The sequence below is a fragment of the Coffea arabica genome, chromosome 2e (genome assembly GCF_036785885.1).
Source record: "Coffea arabica cultivar ET-39 chromosome 2e, Coffea Arabica ET-39 HiFi, whole genome shotgun sequence".
Taxonomy (NCBI): Eukaryota; Viridiplantae; Streptophyta; class Magnoliopsida; order Gentianales; family Rubiaceae; genus Coffea; species Coffea arabica.
This window is the reverse complement of record NC_092313.1, coordinates 14,870,613-14,887,800: the sequence shown is the minus strand read 5'-3', so window position 1 is coordinate 14,887,800 and position 17,188 is coordinate 14,870,613. Positions and strand designations below refer to the sequence as shown.

The window sequence follows — 17,188 nt, the reverse complement described above, 5'->3', positions numbered from 1 at the left end:
AATTTGTTTAGGCCAGTATAGCCTCGCACTTTATATCTCTTCTTCTGACCTGGACTCCAATAAGGGAAGGTGAGGGGCTTATAGACGGGTAGAGTAACCAATTCAGAATTTTCATCAATTGAAATTACCTAAACATCCATGCTTAAATAACTTGAACTTTAAAACTACCCAAAGTTATAGAAGACAAACTTCATGGATATTTGCTAAGATCGAACACATACATAATCTTGAACAAAAAGGTGATAAAATTAGGGGGAAAAAATCAAATACCTTAAAATTGAAAGTCATTGAAATGCATAGACTATAACGAATTTTTTTGCCTAAATCAAAATAAAAAGATTATTGTTTTGCCCAAAAGTATTTTTTTTTGTTTATTTATATCGCTTTAAAAAATTAAATTTAGTACCTTGACTAGAAACAATAATAGACTTAAAGGTATATCTAACAAATGATTAGTAGTTTAGGTGTTTAATTTTTAGAAAAGTAAAGTTACTTAGAGAATGTGGGCAACTACAAGAAAGAATAATAATGGATTTGTTTAGATACCCATATTATTCCAAATAATATTTCGCTTGCATCATAAACACATTTTTCAACTTATCTTTTTATATTTCCAACCAACTTTTTATCTCACATACATCACATCACAAAAAGTGCTACAGTAATTATTTCAAATAATATTTCAAATAACACTCTATCTAAACAAACCCTATACTTCTTAATGTATGTATTCATATGTTACGTTGCGTGTGATTTTAATGTATGAACAAGGAAAAAAAAACTCTTCACATTTAATAAACAGTATAGTAAGACAAAAATATGCGAGGGGAAGTTTGTAACATAAAAAATGGGACAAGGGTACCAATTGTGTGCATTTTACACTGCGCGTAACATGGGTAGCACACGGTGTAACTTTCTTTATACATAGCGTAATTTTAGAACACTTTTTTGTGAGACTCACATATGATGTGAAAATCGAATTATCACATGTGATCTGAGCCGCATAAATTTTTTGACCAAAATCATAGCCGTGAACTCGCAGGAACGGTTCCTGCCCCATTTCCTAAAAAATGAATGTTTGTATATAGGTAATTTCGTGAGTGAAAAACAGGGAGGGACCAGTGTGTCAGAATCCTTGGGCCAAGTGCTTCTCGATGTAAGTAAAAAACTATTGGACTCGGGGCAGGGACGGTTGCAGGTGCAACCGTCCCTGACAAATTTCCTCTTCATCAACAGCGCGTAACTTCTTTTGTTCACCGTGTAACTTTTTTTCCACAGGTTGTATTTTCACAACAGATAGTGGTGGGCCCCACACTTGACGCGAAAATCGAGTTACCACTTGTTATCTGAGCCGCACATTTTTTTGAGGTCCAATCTGGACCATGAACCGTGCAGGGACGGTCCCTGCCCCAAATCCAAAACTATTGCATTCATGTTCAAGGCTGCAAATTGATGGCTGCCTAGAGACAGCTAGATTCTGAGAATGGCGCTGACTAGAACAGTCCAGTTTGCCTTTGTCTGCCAGATTTTGAAACTTGGATTAATTTGTAGCCATCAGAAGATTTGAGGACAATGCTTTTCACTTGAAAGGCATTGAAAGCAAAGTCGGTGTTATTTAATCTTTGGCAAAGGCAGCATCGAAGCATTACACAGCTATTTTCCCACTACGGACTGTTACCTGTGCTTCGCTCTCCAATGACAACCGCTAACAATGCACATTCCTTTCGTTTAAATTATCAAAACATTATTGATACTTTGCGGCCGCACTGACAATTTTAATCTCCAGGATGATGATGATGAAGAAAGTTCAATACTTTTGACCCATTTTCTTGAAGAGGTGACAATGATGATGAGGTCACTTGGTACAGAATAATGGGTAGGAACTAGGAAGGACATATTCAAGTCTGGTCATGCAAATCAGGGGCGCAACCAGGACTCAGATTTTGTGGGGCAAATATAAAGTAATCAAATTCTGACCGTACGAAATGTAAAGGACGGTCAACAGTGAGTAAACAAAAATTTAGGCCGTCCGTACGCAATGCAAAGGATGGTCATTAATGAGTAAGCAAAAATTTAGTACTCTTATGCCACAAAAAAAAAAAAAAGAAAAAGCCACTCTAAAAAAAACCTTCATTATTCCATGATTGCAATCGCCATCCCTTTCACTACCCATTTTTTTTTATTTTGTTTGTTCTAAAGTTCATGCTTGCTGCTCAAATTTCTTTCAAGCTTAACAATGGCTTAAAAAATAATTTTGTAATGAATCAAAATATACAAATAAGGAAAGTGAAAGAGAAGCTATTCAAGTTAGTGCTTTGGGATCTCCTTTTATGCATAGAAGGGGAGCAAAAACTTGTATAAAAGAGTTTCTTGGGGGTAAAAACTCACATTACATATAAAAGTTAATACCATGCATAAGGTTTCGAAAGTAATAACGTACATGGTTAGTTGGTTAATATTCCTATCAAGTAAGTTGAGTTTAAGAACACATTCCTGCATGGGACATTCACCATAAGTTATTAGAGATAAAAACATGCAATTTAATGTGGTGGATTAAACTCTAGATTTTTTAATATATTTTTTGGTTTCTCAAAACAAGGAAAGGAATACTTTAACTAATGAGCTTTTGCTCAATAGCACTAAAGTCATCTCCAGGCCTCGAGTTTGAGCCCCAGTCGGAGCCAAATCTGTATTATAGGTAAAAATTGAAGATCGTCAATTCTTGACTGAATGTGCATTGTTGCAATGCTAATTGAGAGATAACTAATGACAGGAATGATATCAGTCTGTTGAACGTTCAAGATATTAAGTATTAATGTAAGTGAAGTGGATAAAAGTTTTGCTAGTTAAATTTTAATTGAGAGAGAGCAAAGAGTGTAGGTTGTTAGATACATGGCAATCAACAAATTTGGCTTTTCGATAAAATTCAGTTTCAATTGTTTATTTTTCAATGAAGATTTTGTATTGCTTTTTGATTGTTTAATTACCCTTATTTTTTATCGTTTCAATCTTATAATTTTTCAGATCAAATATATCTGTGACATGCTCAATGTATTTTCTGTCATTAGTGCAGATTACTTTGTTAATCAAATCGTACTTGACGATTTCTAGCGAGATGATTAATAATAATATTGACTTATGTTTTATCAAAAAAATTACCCGTAGTGGTCAATTAACAATATCAACTTATGCTTTTCAATTTATTACTCAACAACCTTCAAACATGAATAAGTCCAATTCTTCCTTGTCGTATTTAAGAATTGTATGTATTTTACTATTATATTCTTCTCCATCTGTGGAACTCGGTCTTGATTTATGAGTTGAGTCCATGTTAATTTAAATCATGCAAGGCATAACCAGTTAATTGTGCAAGGGAATGAGACGGGTCAATTTACACGTAAAAGGATTAGCTGTGAATCCTTCACGAGGGTGCCCAGATTTCGATTTTTTTTTATTGCTCAGATTTTGATTAATTTATTGCTCTGGTGAAGATGCGATGAATGAATTTGCCATTCTAATTGAATACACCAAATTAATTGATATAGACAACTGAGGAAAAAAACATCTGAATTATCCAATTGCATAGTCATATCACAATCACATATATTACCAGTTCTCTCTAGACAGCATGCTTTATTACATTTTCCATTAAAGACCGTACAATTGTACTAGCCTCTTTCCAAAAAAGGAAGAAAAGAAAAGAAAAGAAAAGAAATACTACTACAATTGTACTAATAAACAGTCATCCATGCAAATGAACTCCTTCACGTAACCACCGGGCCAATGGTTCAGTTGAAAAAAAATTTAAAAATTATGCCATAGCACATCTTTAGTTTAGTTGGATCTGTATATCCACTAGTCTCTATCACAGGCTCTTTAGGCTCTTCCTTTTTTCTTAGATTAGGATAGAATAAATTATACAAATGTATCGTCGCTGACAAAAAAAAAAAACTCCTTCACGTATGTGTTACAATACAACACAAAGCAATTGCAACTTACAGATTCCAGCTAGTGCAACAATTCCAACGAAAGTTTAATCTACAACAACCAGCTGTCATGAGCTCTCGCCGCCAAAACAACTGGAACCAAATTGTCCACCGAGTACAGGTGTTAATGGGGACAAAATTTTACTGTTCATGTTTAAAATTCCCATGCTCATTAGAGGAAATGGGAAGAGCGTTTTCTTTTATTCGTGATTTTCTTTGATATTAATCCAATTGGCGAGTAGATTATTATAGTGTCTGCAGATCAACATAGTAGTATTAAATTGAATGCGCCCAACACGTGAAGAACTGTTGCCTGTTGAATATTTCCATCTTTCTGGGATTCATTTGTGACAATAAAAGATGCTGAAGTGGTAAAATTTTGTTACGTGCCTAACTCTGTTTCTAGTTTTTTGGTACTTTAACGTGATGAAGATACAACTCACATTCCACTACGTGTTGGTACTCTAGTCAACACCATCCTTTTACAGGTACAAGTTTTCCTCTCTAAGCCAATCACAGAATACTTTCCAATTCCATGCATCTTCCTAATATGAAAACGGTAGGTCTTCAGAATTGGTTGGAGCAGAGCCGCTTCATTCAGGAATATTCTTTTGAACCTTAGGACACATACCTCCTCCGTATATTTTCCCATGCGCACTCTTTTGAGAGTAGATCCTCTGTCCAATATTTTGTGTCCAATTTCCTGTCCAATGTGAAACTACGTAGTTTCACTTATTATACCTGCTGATGTGGCAACTAAAAATAAGTGACTGTTTGACTGCCTTATAATTCTTTTTTTCATTTGGTCTCGCATTTTCCATATGTTGGCATAATTAAATCACACTTTCTATTAGTCGTTGTTTCCTATTTCTAAACTAAATTAAAATTTCAAGTATGGTCCAATTTTAGTAGTTTACTTGTTTAAGATATAGAGAAATTATTGGGTAGTTTTGTGTCTTGGTAGTTTTCTAATTATCAATACTATATATAGGGTATTTTAGTATTGTATTTAGTTGAGAATAGCGATAAAAAAATTTATACAGAGGTATGGTTGTTGTAAAGGTAATTCTATCTAAAATTTATGTCGATTTCAATATGAGAGTTAGATACGACTTTATGTATTTGTCATCATCTCCTCCCAAACATTTTTACACGTGTGAAGTATGCTTCTATACGCAAATTTATTGCCCACACTTAACAACCCAAAGTGTGTGGAACTTAACATCAGGCCACTCTTTCTTGTTTGCCACTTATTCTAAGTTTCCTTGTCAATTTCCAAATGCCTTCTTGATTGACTTGCATGGTTCATTTACAAAATGAGTTTGCAATGAATAAATGCCTTTTCACGTCTTGACTAGTTACGGTGTATATTTCATCTTTGATAGTGAAATTTTCACTAATTACAAGCTTAGAGTTTGAGAAATCTTGTAACCAGGGAAAAAAAAAACCAACGGCTATGAGGAGCTTCTTGGTTCCAAATTCCAATGGTTAGTCATAAGTAATTATGAAACCATTAACCTCAATCCATTTTGCATCCTCTTATTACCTTCTATCCTTAATTCTTATCATTAACAACGAAAAACAAGAACGGACCATTCCGGTGATCAGGCGAGAACTAATCTCATGTACGTAACAGGATTGGGGCGGGCACTTTGGGGTAATACTCTTGCATGTGGTTGAGAACTAATAATCGTACATGCCTAAATATGTTGGATTTCAGAAACCTCAGGGGTGGGTTTCTGAAATCCAACATAATTCAACTCGGTAAATATTAGTATTGAAAGGGTTTTTGAGGAAAAACAAGTTGACACCGGAAAAAGATAGTCATAGGAATACAACATGTAATAATTCAAGACTTCTCGACAACTATTGATGATTGGGAAATTAAAAGGCAAACGAATTCCAACATATGTTTTTCCTATAGTTGACCGTACGATGCTGTTTTCTTCTTGGCTGCTTGAAACGTAAATGTTTCTGTGCTGAATTATCAAAAAAAAAAAAAAAAAAGTTTTTGTGTTGAATGTCATGATCTCAGTTCCATTGAATCACGAATAAATGTAGGGCATAAATATTGTACTCCAACCCTACATAGCACATTTTCATGATAACGGACCAATTGCGGTTCAGATATACGCTTTCTAAACTTAATTAGCATGTATTAAGATACACGTTATTTTGAGATGGACCCAAAGAGCAGTAGTCAGGAGCAGAAGCTGTCATCCTCGAAGTTTGGTTTTCTAGCTAGATGTCATTCTTGGAGTATATAATTTACCTTTCCTTGCTTTTAGGGGCTGGTTTCACAGGAAGTAACATTATCAGCAAGACCCTGATTATCAGTGACGGAGCCAGGATTTTTTCCTTGGGGGGGCCAAAATTTTTTCGAACAAAATTATCTTAATATGTTATGTTCAAACTAATTTTTATTTATTTAAATATATGACATCTTAAAATATCAAATATTAATTTTAATTATAAAGGTATGTCTATTTCATAAATATGTAGCATAGTCATAACTAAAATTAAGATAAGAAATAACATTGGATTAAATATTTTATAACATCACAAACCACTTAAGTTGCACGTTATGAGAAGATGCTCCAATATGTTCCCTGTGCAAAAACAAAAATATGACTATGTAATATAAATATAATTATTTTCAATTAAAAAAAGATAAAAGTTATGTTAATATACCTTGAAATTTCATCCTCTTTTATTAAAAATAAATTGAGTTTTACGTTCTTTCATAGAACTAAATTCATCTCTAATTGAATCAATGCCAAATTTTCGAACAACTTCCTTTTTTTATGTACATTGTTAGGCAATCATTCAAGAAATGATCTTTTATCTTGTTTTGGAGCTTTATTTTGATTATTTTCATAATTGAAAATGTCCATTCTATAGACTATAAAACGGAGCCAGGATTTTTTCCTTGGGAGGGGGGCCAAAATTTTTTTGAACAAAATTATCTTAATATGTTATGTTCAAAATAATTTTCATCTATTTAAATATATGATATCTTAAAATATCAAATTTTAATTTTAATTATAAAGGTATGTCTATTACATAAATATGCAGCATAGTCATAACAAAAATTAGGACAAAAAATAACCTTTGATTAAATATCTTATAACATAACAAACTACCCAAATTGTACATTATGAGAAGATGCTTCAATATGTCATTTGTGCAAAAATAAAAATATAACTATACAATATAATATAACTATTTTCAATTAATAAAAGATAAAAGTTATGTTAGCATACCTTGAAATTTCAACCTCTTTTTTTAAAAGTAAATTGAGTTTTACGTTCTTTCATAGAACTAAATTCATCTATAATTGAATCAGTGTTAAATTTTGATCATCCTTTTTTTTTATATACATTGTTAGACAATCATTCAAGAAATTATCTTTTATCTTGTTTTAGAGTTTTGTTTTGATTATATTCACAATTGAAAATGTACATTCTATAGTTGCAATTGATACAAAAAGAGTGAGAACAAATATCATCAATCTGCCAATAACAGGATATATCACTCAATTTCTTGTCTTCACCGAGCCTTCAAGTAATTATTTGTATATTTGTATATGAGTCAACAAGAGGATAGATCACTAATTTTAAATTTTTTTATCAATTAGGCTAAGGTGTATATTTGTATATGGACCAATAAAGTAATTATTTTTATTGTAGCCCATTGATAATTATGAATTAAGTCTTTTATTATAATACATCAAATTGGGTCAATTTACTATAGATCATCAAATTATGTAATTTTTTGAATGTTAAATAATTATTACAATAAAAAATAAATAACTTTTTTTTGAAGAAAAAATTAAATCAAAAGGTGGCTAATTCACACACACACACACAGATATATATACACATATATATATATATATAAACTCTCATAATATAAACTAAAATTGTAAAAAATTAGGAGGGGCCAACTTTGACTTATACATATATTTACATATTATGAATTAAATTTTTCAAAACTTAGGGGGGGCCATGGCCCCCCTCTGCCCCCCCTTGGCTCCATCATTGCTGATTATCATGTGTTGGCCGAACAAATCGAGCTTAGAAGTTTTCATTTATTTATTTCTATATCGTCATTTCTTATTCTATAAGTCTTTTGAGTTATAAGTAGACTATTTTTTATTTTTTTTTTCAAACGATAACACTTTCATTAGACAAACCAAAAGTTACAAAACAGGAGCATGTGCTCCTACATCTTTACTAGCTAAACTACATAGCCAGTCAGGAAATGATTCCTGCCACACCTTCTCATCTACCACTCGTAAGGCATATTTAGCCAAATGGTGAGCTACAGAGTTCACTCCCCTTCTGACAAAGGAGAAGGAACATTCAATGAAGTCCATTCTGAGCTTTAAAATAACAAACAGAATGACTCCCACACTTAGATCTTCTGCACTCTTTACGTTAAGTTTGTCAATTATTGCTTTGCAATCCGACTGTAGCACAATCTTCCCCCAACCCTTCTGCTTTGCAATGATCAAGGCCTTCCTGATTGCCATAGCCTCTTCCACAGCCAGATCCCCAATTCTATTTTCACTCCCTGCCCAGGCCCCCACCAAGGCACCATCATCGTTCCTTGCCACTATCCCCCATCCAACTTTCCTCTCTTGCATGTGCAAACTAGCATCAGTATTCATGCAAATAAATCCTTTGGGAGGAGGAGTCCATTTGCCACCTACCATAGCTGTACCATCCCCAGTTCCTTTGCTCATATTAGCTTCAGAACTAATATTCCTGTACTCCAACCATTCTTGCACTGCTTTATTTACAGTCTGACCCGGGCACCTTTTTTCTCTATTGAAAAGAACTCCATTCCTTGCCTTCCACACCTGCCACAGGATGTTTATAGTAAGAGCAATATGGTCTCTCCCCTCCACCCTTTTTTGAGCCTCCATAAGACCATTCCACCAATGCCAGAAATTGTGTCTGAATTCCTGCAAACCATCCCACCTAATAGGAGCAGCTTTCCATATAAATTCAGCATTCCTGCAAAAAAACAGCATGTGTTCCAATGTCTCTGTCTGTTCTCCACATTGAACACATTTGTCATCCCCTTTTCCAGTTCTCCTTTTCAGCACCTCATTTACTGGTAGTATTCCCCTTAAGCACTTCCATATGAAATGTTTCAATTTATGTTTTATATTCAAACCCCATAAAAATTTCCAAGCTCCAGAGTTTGCCTCATTTCTACTGCTATCTCCCCCTCCCACCTGTGTGCCCCTCTTCCTGCTTGACATCTCCTTAGCCAGCACATAACCAGATTTGACAGTGTATTTCCCCGAGTTGGACCTAGGCCAAACAAATCTATCCTTACTACCACATGTACTCAGAGGGATGCTCCCTATTCTAGCACAGTCATCCTCATTGAAAAGGGTCTGTAACAAGTCCATATTCCACTTACCATTGCTAATTAGCTCCTGCACCTTTACTATCTGACACCCTTCTGGTTTCCTAGATTGCACCATTCCACTCTCACTATTAACTATCCATTTATCCTTCCATATATTAACAGAGCTTCCATCACCAACTCTTTTACAAACACCCGTATTTAGCAAATCCCTGGCACTCAGAACACTCTTCCAAATCCAGGAATCCCCACCCCTTTCCTTCACTCTCCAAATTGATGAACCTTTAAAATATCTACCCTTAATCACCCTACTAACCAGCAATCCAGGATTAGTCAACATTCTCCAAAGCTGTTTAGCTAACATAGCTTTATTAAAGCATTGGAGATCCCTGAAACCCAAACCCCCTTTCCCTTTTACATCAGACAACTTTCCCCATTCAATCCAATGAATCTTTTTCTGCTCCTCACTATCCCCCCACCAAAACTTAGCCATTTCTCTACATATGTCCTTACATAAAGACTTTGGCAACTTACAGCAGCTCATTGCATAGGTAGGAAGGGCCAAAATTACTGACTTCAACATCACTTCTTTACCTGCCTGACTTAAAAGTTTTTCCTTCCAGCCACCCATTCTAGTCACAACTTTATCCTTTATATAACTAAACACCTGTCTTTTTGGTCTTCCAATCACCATAGGAAGGCCCAAGTATCTGCTCTGTCTTGCAACCTTCATTCCCCATAGCCCTCTCAGTACCTCCACTTTCCTACCCTCTCCTACATTCTTCCCAAAGAAAACAGAAGATTTTTCAACATTTACAATCTGACCTGAGGCTTCCCCATATAGCTTCAAAATCTGCATCACTTCATCAGCCTCCTCCTTATTAGCTTTACAAAAAAAATAAGAGTATCATCTGCAAAGAAAATGTGTGATAAAGCTGGACAAGCCCGAGCCACTCTGAACCCAGTCAACCTTTGCTCCTGCATTGCCTTTTTCAACAGGTTAGAGAAATCTTCAGTAACAAGAAGGAAAAGGTAAGGAGATAAGGGATCTCCTTGCCTAATTCCTCTAGTTGGTTTCACAAAACCTCTGCTCTCGCCATTTATATTAAAAGAAAAAGTCACAGAAGACATGCACTTTAAAATTCACTTAATCCAAGTTTGACAGAATCCCATTTTCTCCATCATTTTCACCACAAACTGCCATTCCACTCTATCATATGCCTTTGACATATCTAGTTTTAGGGCCATAAAGGCATTAGATCCACTCCTCATATTGTTCAAACAATGAATTGACTCATGAGCAATTATGACATTATCAATGATCTGTCTCCCTGGTATAAAGGCAGATTGATTATCACTGATGCAATGCTTCAACAAAGGTTTTAACCTATTAACTAGAATCTTAGAGATAATCCTATAAACCACATTACATAAGCTGATTGGTCTGAACTGAGACACACAAACAGGATTATCAACTTTTGGAATGAGAGTTATCATGGTACTATTAATGGCACTTAACAGGTTACCTGAGTGAAAAAAGCTAGAGACAGCATTTATAAGATCAAATTTGATGGTATTCCAAAACTGTTGAAAGAAAATAGGCGTCATACCATCAGGTCCAGGAGCTTTGTTTGGATGAAGGGAGAAAACAGCTTTCCTGACTTCCTCTTCAGAAACAGGTCTCACCAGTCTTTGATTCATCTGCCTTGTAATCACCTGAGGAATTCCTTCCAAAACAGTGTCAAAAAGCTGAGGATTAGAAGAAGTGAACAGGCCCCTAAAATACCCCTCTATCTCCTCCTCAATATCCTTCCCAGATTTACACCAATCCCCACCACTCTTCTGCAAAACTGAGATAGTATTCCTCCTCCTCCTACCCTCCACCATGGCATGAAAATACTTTGTATTTTTATCCCCTTCTTTTAACCAACAACTCCTAGCCTTCTGCCCCCAGAACACCTCCTCTCTTCTATAGGCCTCAGCCAATTTCCTCCTCAGTTCCCTCTTTCTCTCTCTCCCATCCGTCTTGCCACTCCTTTGTAGCTCCCTCAATTCCTGCTTTATACACTTGATTTGTCTCTTAGCATTACTATTGAGTCGCCTGTTCCAGTCCAGAAGAGCCATTCTACACTCCTTTATTTTTAACTGTAGTCTATAACCTCTTGAACCAATTTGTTGTTTGCTCCAAGCTCTACTAACTACCTCCCATACCCCTGGATTTTTAAGCCAATTTCTATCAAAACAGAACCTTCTCTTCCACTTCCTACCTCTTGGCTCTGTATCAAGCAACAACATGCAATGATCAGAGGCCTCATTTTGGATATGAATACATTTTGCCTTTCTGTAATCCTTCCTCCACCCTCCACTGACCATAATTCTGTCCAGTCTTTCTTTAATCTCCCCTTCATCCTCCCAGTTGTTACACCATGTCCACGGAATGCCCTCAAAACCTATATCTATCAGCTCATTCACACTAATGAAACTCCTGAATTTCCTAAAACTACTCTCAGGCCTCCTAATTCCACCCCATTTTTCATCATTATTGATAATATCATTCATATCCCCTGCAATCACCCAGTTTCTTCCCCATAAAGCCTTTCTTTCAGTGATAATGTTCCATTGTTTCTCTTTAACTGCCTCTATACTACTGGCATAGACACAGATGAGCCACCACTTAGACTTATCACCAGAGCCTTCAATCTGCAATTCTATCGAAAAATCAGTAAAAAGCACCCTACTAACAGCTAGTTCTTTCTTCCACATAACAGCCAGTCCTCCTGACCTACCAATAGGGTCCACTACAAACAGTTTATCATACCTCAACTTCATCCTAACTGTATTCATGAAACATTTCCTATTCTTAGTTTCTGCCAAGCAGATCACCTCTGGGGAGTGGAGATTTACAATCTCCTTTAGTTGGAGAACTGTCAAGGGGCTCCCAGCACCTCGACAGTTCCACACCAGAGCCTTCATAAAGATTGTGGAGCCCCATTTAGGTTGGGCTCCTCCACCTTCAGCATTGTAATCCCCTCATTATCTAATACCATACTTCTACCCCTCTTTAGCCTACCATGCACCAACCCCTCATTTTCTTTTCCATCTAAGCCATCCTGCTTCCTTTTAGTTGCCCATTTCTGAGATTCCAGTCCAGAATTAAGCTCCCCTAGAGGCTTCCTCCTTCCCACCTCCTGAACCAGCCTCTTCCACCCTTTATTCCCCTTATATTTCCCTAACACCTGTGTTCTATTCCCCTTGGAGACCTTGGACCCTTCAGCCTCCAACTTATCTCCCTCTATCCCTTCCTGCTCACCCATTCCACCCCCACTCCCATCAATCCACATTAAATCACAGTCCACTAGTCCACTCCCTTCCTCATTTACAGTAATATGTTCCACTCCCTCAAAGTTTCCTTCCCCTACTTCTACTCTTGACAGTTCCTTTTTACCCCCCTTAGCCCCTTCCTTTAAAACATCTCCCTTCCCATCTGATCCTCCCCCCCCTAAAACTGTTGGTCCTACTATTTTCTCCCCAACACTCATATCCAGGGTCTCATGATCATCCCCCCTAGCTACCCCCTCACCCGCAGCCTCCTTTTGTATGCTCCTGCTTTTTTCATCAGCTTGCCAAGTCAGTAGCAATTGTTTATCACCCACCCTGCTGTCCCTTGAACTATCCTGTTGCTCCATAATGCTTGATTCAGGAGACTTAGTTTCGTTAAATTTTTTAGCTGGACTTCTAGAAGAGTTGGCTCTCAACCATGCTCCATATTGTGTTTCCTTCCTTATATTCACCCCTTTATTTTTACAATTTCTCTCATTATGGCCCATAATCCCACAACAATAGCAGAAGTCAGGGCATTTCTCATACCTAAACTCAATCCACTTAGATTCTCCCCCCATCTTGACAGTAGTACCCCTAAGAATAGGATGGTTTAGATCCATTTCCACCAAAACTTTCAGGTGCTTGCCCTCTTTTCCCCCCCTGGCGGAATTATTACCTCACTTACCTTATTGAAAACTCCCCCAATCCTCTTCCCAATCTCCTTTGTAACCCAATGCAGTGGTAAATTCCACATTTGGACCCAGATCCATGTCCTAGAAAAAGCCTCTGTATCATGTTCAATCCCTTCCCTCCAAGGTAGAAGCACCAAGGGAAGATTATCGAAAATCCAAGGTCTACCATGAAGGATCCTATCCATATCATACCTATTACTAAGGATGAACTGGAACATATTCACTCCAATCTCAATGACTCTCAGATTTTTGGCAAACGACCACAAATTGCTAGAAAAACTCTTAATTCCAGATATGTTCACATTCTTTTCCCCCACCACTTTACCAATGATACTCATTTTGCATTCCTCTATCCCTTGAAACACTTCCCCCCCTTCGAGCTGGATACCATTAGCCTCCTTATCAGTTAACTCAAATTTCCTTAACACTTCCTCCAACTCCTCAGCCATCAGACAACAGATTAGGATTCAACCGCAATTACAAAGCGATGCTCAGACTGGAGACTTGCCTCTGAAGCTAAAGTCGCTAGCCGATCAAAATACTAGACAGATGCAAAAACACTGAAACACAGACAGAAAGGAAAACACAACAAACGGACGAAGACGAAGTTGAAAGGACAAAAAGCAAGCTAAAGAAGATTATTTAGGGAAAAGCAACCAGATCTAACCTACTGATTACCTACGGAGACCAAGCTACCTGGACCAGAATGAAGATGAGCGAACCAATTGAGGACAATCGTGAGGAATACAGATCAGTAATCATCATAAATGCATCACAGATTCATCATTGTTTGTTGAATGCGAGGAGGATCAAAGTTTTCAGTGGAAAATTGAAGTTAATTGGAATGCGGAATGAAGTTAATTTGAATTTTGGTAGTTTCAGACACCCACAAGGGGGACTTTACTCTCTACCTAGAGAGAGAAAGTGCTCTCATTTCGAGAGGCTGTCCATTCCAATTATAAGTAGACTAATTACTAGGTATTTATCCAAGAGATTTAAAGAGAGTCTATAACATGCATTTCGTTCTGACGTCTTTTCTATTATTTGAAATATCAATATATAATATCATGAATTATTTATTTCTTCTCTTCCACATATATTTTGAGTAATTATTTTATTCCTTTGATCCTTATTATCATTATTAGAACCCTAAATTTAGATTCTACATTATAACTTGATAATCAATTATCAGTAGAGTAATTGACATGCAAAACATAAAGCCGATTGATTCCTGCATGCAGAATCAAAATATAAATATATATGAACTTAAAAATAGACAGCAGATTTTATTTAATAATGGCGCATTCTTGATACAAGTGCACCTTCAATATCCAATACAGTACTAGGGAGAAGCATCTCAGCATACCTAGTACGTACTTAACCACATACAGAGACCAGATAATTAAAGTACTTAGTACAATACATTAATCATCCTGATCAGTTGGAGAGTAGCACTTGATTAATGCTTGTACCAGATGAGTTTCTTGTGACCAGTTACGGCTTCCACAACCAGTGTTTTATCGCGGTATGTGCCCTTCGAGTCCTGAGTTTCAATCTGAAGTGCATAGAAAGTGCCAGCAATGGCGCTCCACTTCACGCCGCCAACCACTTTGATGAATACCAGCTTGGTCCCAGCCTTCTCGTTGTGCTTTTTCACTGCAAATTGTGCGATCTTTATCACATGAGGGCTTGTCTTGTCCACCGGTTTTGGAAGAGGAACACCAGCTATGCCTACTAATTTGGTATCCTGTAAACCCCAAATCATTTAGTTCTCAAAATTAATCAGAATCCTTAAAAAAGAAAAAAAAAAAAAAAACTCAATCAACCCAAGCTATTAACAAGAAACTAAATTACTCAGGAGATAGACAATCAAAAAATTCAAGAATGTAGAGAAGGAAAAAAATGTTTAGTTAGTTAAAACAATTTAAGGTTGTGCACGTTACTTTCATTTGCAACTCCTTATTCTTTTTCAAAAGTTTCTACGCAAGTCGTTAAGTTATATAAAAAAACCTATTACGACTTCGAATTTATACTAGTTTATTTTTATTCTGTTTTCAATAAAAGGTTATTATTCTGGCATATGTGAAATCTACAGCGTACCGTTTATCTTATTTTTGGTTGTGGACTAATTCCACCTTGCACCCACGAACTTATACTACTTTTTAATTTTGTATCCTAAACTTTAATTTAGAACACTTTGCATTTTAAACTCTCAATTTTGGATACTTTACACCCTAAATTTTCAAATTTATTCCATTTAAGTCCAATTAATAGCAATGTTATCAAAATTAACAAGATCAACGGTGGTACAAATTGATGACAATATGTCGATGTATTCTAATTGGCTGTTTTTGACTGTTTTCAACTTATATTATTAACAAGATAAATGGTTATGGGATTAAACTCTTATTAATTTGAATAATTATTGTATTATTTTTTTTGTTAATCTAATTTTGTTAATCTTTTTCTCCTACAAGCACAAAAGAGTTAGGTTGCCTTATATATATACCCGATCCTATTCTACAAATTAACTAATCAATTGTTAACAGAATGAATAGAGTTCGGGTATGAAATACAATTTTTGCTAAATTGCTACTTGCAGCTAGGATAAGTGAAGTTGCAAATGAACTGATCATCCGGTCCATGAACGCCCCCAGATATTAGTTTAGAGATGCAAAGTGGAGTTAGTCCTTTAGTAAATGTACTTTTTACCTTATATTTAGTTTACTAAAACCAATCCTACCAAACTTAAAAAGTTTACGTGGTTCTTTTTGGTACTCGCAAGCATGAAATACCTTTAATTTGTGGAATTAACTTTATGAACTGAATTGTCCGCTCTTAAACAAACACTTAAAGACCTGTAAATCTATTGAAGAGCTTTAATTTGTCTCATCCAAGTTAAACATTGACAAGTACTTGCGCATTAAAAGAATCTGTAAATATTTTGAAGGGCTTTAATTTGGTGCAATTTAGCAGTGTTATTACAGAACCTAGTCACAACTCAGAGACTAGTGAAAGAAAGGAAAAACGGGTCTGACGGGAAGATGATGATTATTCACCTTTCCACCACCAGTGACAAAGAAGTCCTCATCGCACATGTCCATGTCCTTGGTATCTTCAATTGCATTCCATATCATGTCGTCTCCAGCAGTCTTCATTATAGCTTCCACTTCAGCCGACTGGAATCCCTCCACAGCCACTAATTTCCGCCAAGGTGCAAGAACCCATTTCAATTGTAAGAAAATAAAATACTCACCACTTGCGACCTTGAAAAAGAAAAGGCTGTAATACAAATATGTACACATGCATGCAAAACATAAAACTGATGCAAGAATGTTTAGAGAATATATAGAAGATTACTGTTGGCTGCGACTTCAGTTATGTTGAAGTTGTAGTTGACTGTGACTTCAGCCATTTTTTCCTTAGGGAGCTACCTGATAGCTAGTGAGGATGCTAATAGATTACTGTAACTGGTTGTGATTGTAGAAGCTAGGTTTAGCACATGAAAGAAAACCCGTATTCCTTGTATTTATACGCAAATTTTTACACCTAAATGCCCTTTATGCCCTTTGTGTGAAATTTGGAATCTAGTGAGAAATATTTATTCGATAGAAAAAGATATTATCCATCAGGCAATTATGAAGAACTTAATTTCTTCCTTCTCTGTTATTCTTTTCTAAAGTAGACAATGTCACTATTATGATAAGGATCCAATAAACGAAACAAGAGTCGAATCGTGAGACGCATAATATGTGGGAAAGGATGGGTTGATTGACCACTTAATGCAATTCTTACCCTTAAGAGAGA

General features: G+C 36.1%; 1 protein-coding gene across 1 annotated transcript; it reads right to left on the bottom strand.

The window, feature by feature from the left end:
* Positions 1–14,642: 14,642 nt before the first annotated feature.
* LOC113731110 (cysteine proteinase inhibitor 4-like) lies at positions 14,643–16,896 on the bottom strand. Its single transcript, XM_027256186.2, has 3 exons — positions 16,742–16,896; positions 16,441–16,580; positions 14,643–15,128 (listed from the first exon to the last, which is right to left on the bottom strand). The coding sequence occupies exons 1-3, from the start codon at positions 16,794–16,796 to the stop codon at positions 14,841–14,843; spliced, it is 483 nt and encodes a 160-aa protein (XP_027111987.1). The 5' UTR covers positions 16,797–16,896; the 3' UTR covers positions 14,643–14,840.
* Between the last annotated feature and the right edge of the window lie 292 nt (positions 16,897–17,188).

Excerpts from the sequence above, each read along its gene's own strand:
- LOC113731110 (XM_027256186.2), bottom strand. The coding sequence starts at position 16,796 with ATGGCTGAAGTCACAGTCAACTACAACTTCAACATAACTGAAGTCGCA. Across the intron at positions 16,581-16,741 it reads AACTGAAGTCGCAGCCAACA|TGGCTGTGGAGGGATTCCAG; the intron begins GTAATCTTCTAT and ends GGCGGAAATTAG. Across the intron at positions 15,129-16,440 it reads TTGTCACTGGTGGTGGAAAG|GATACCAAATTAGTAGGCAT; the intron begins GTGAATAATCAT and ends TGGGGTTTACAG.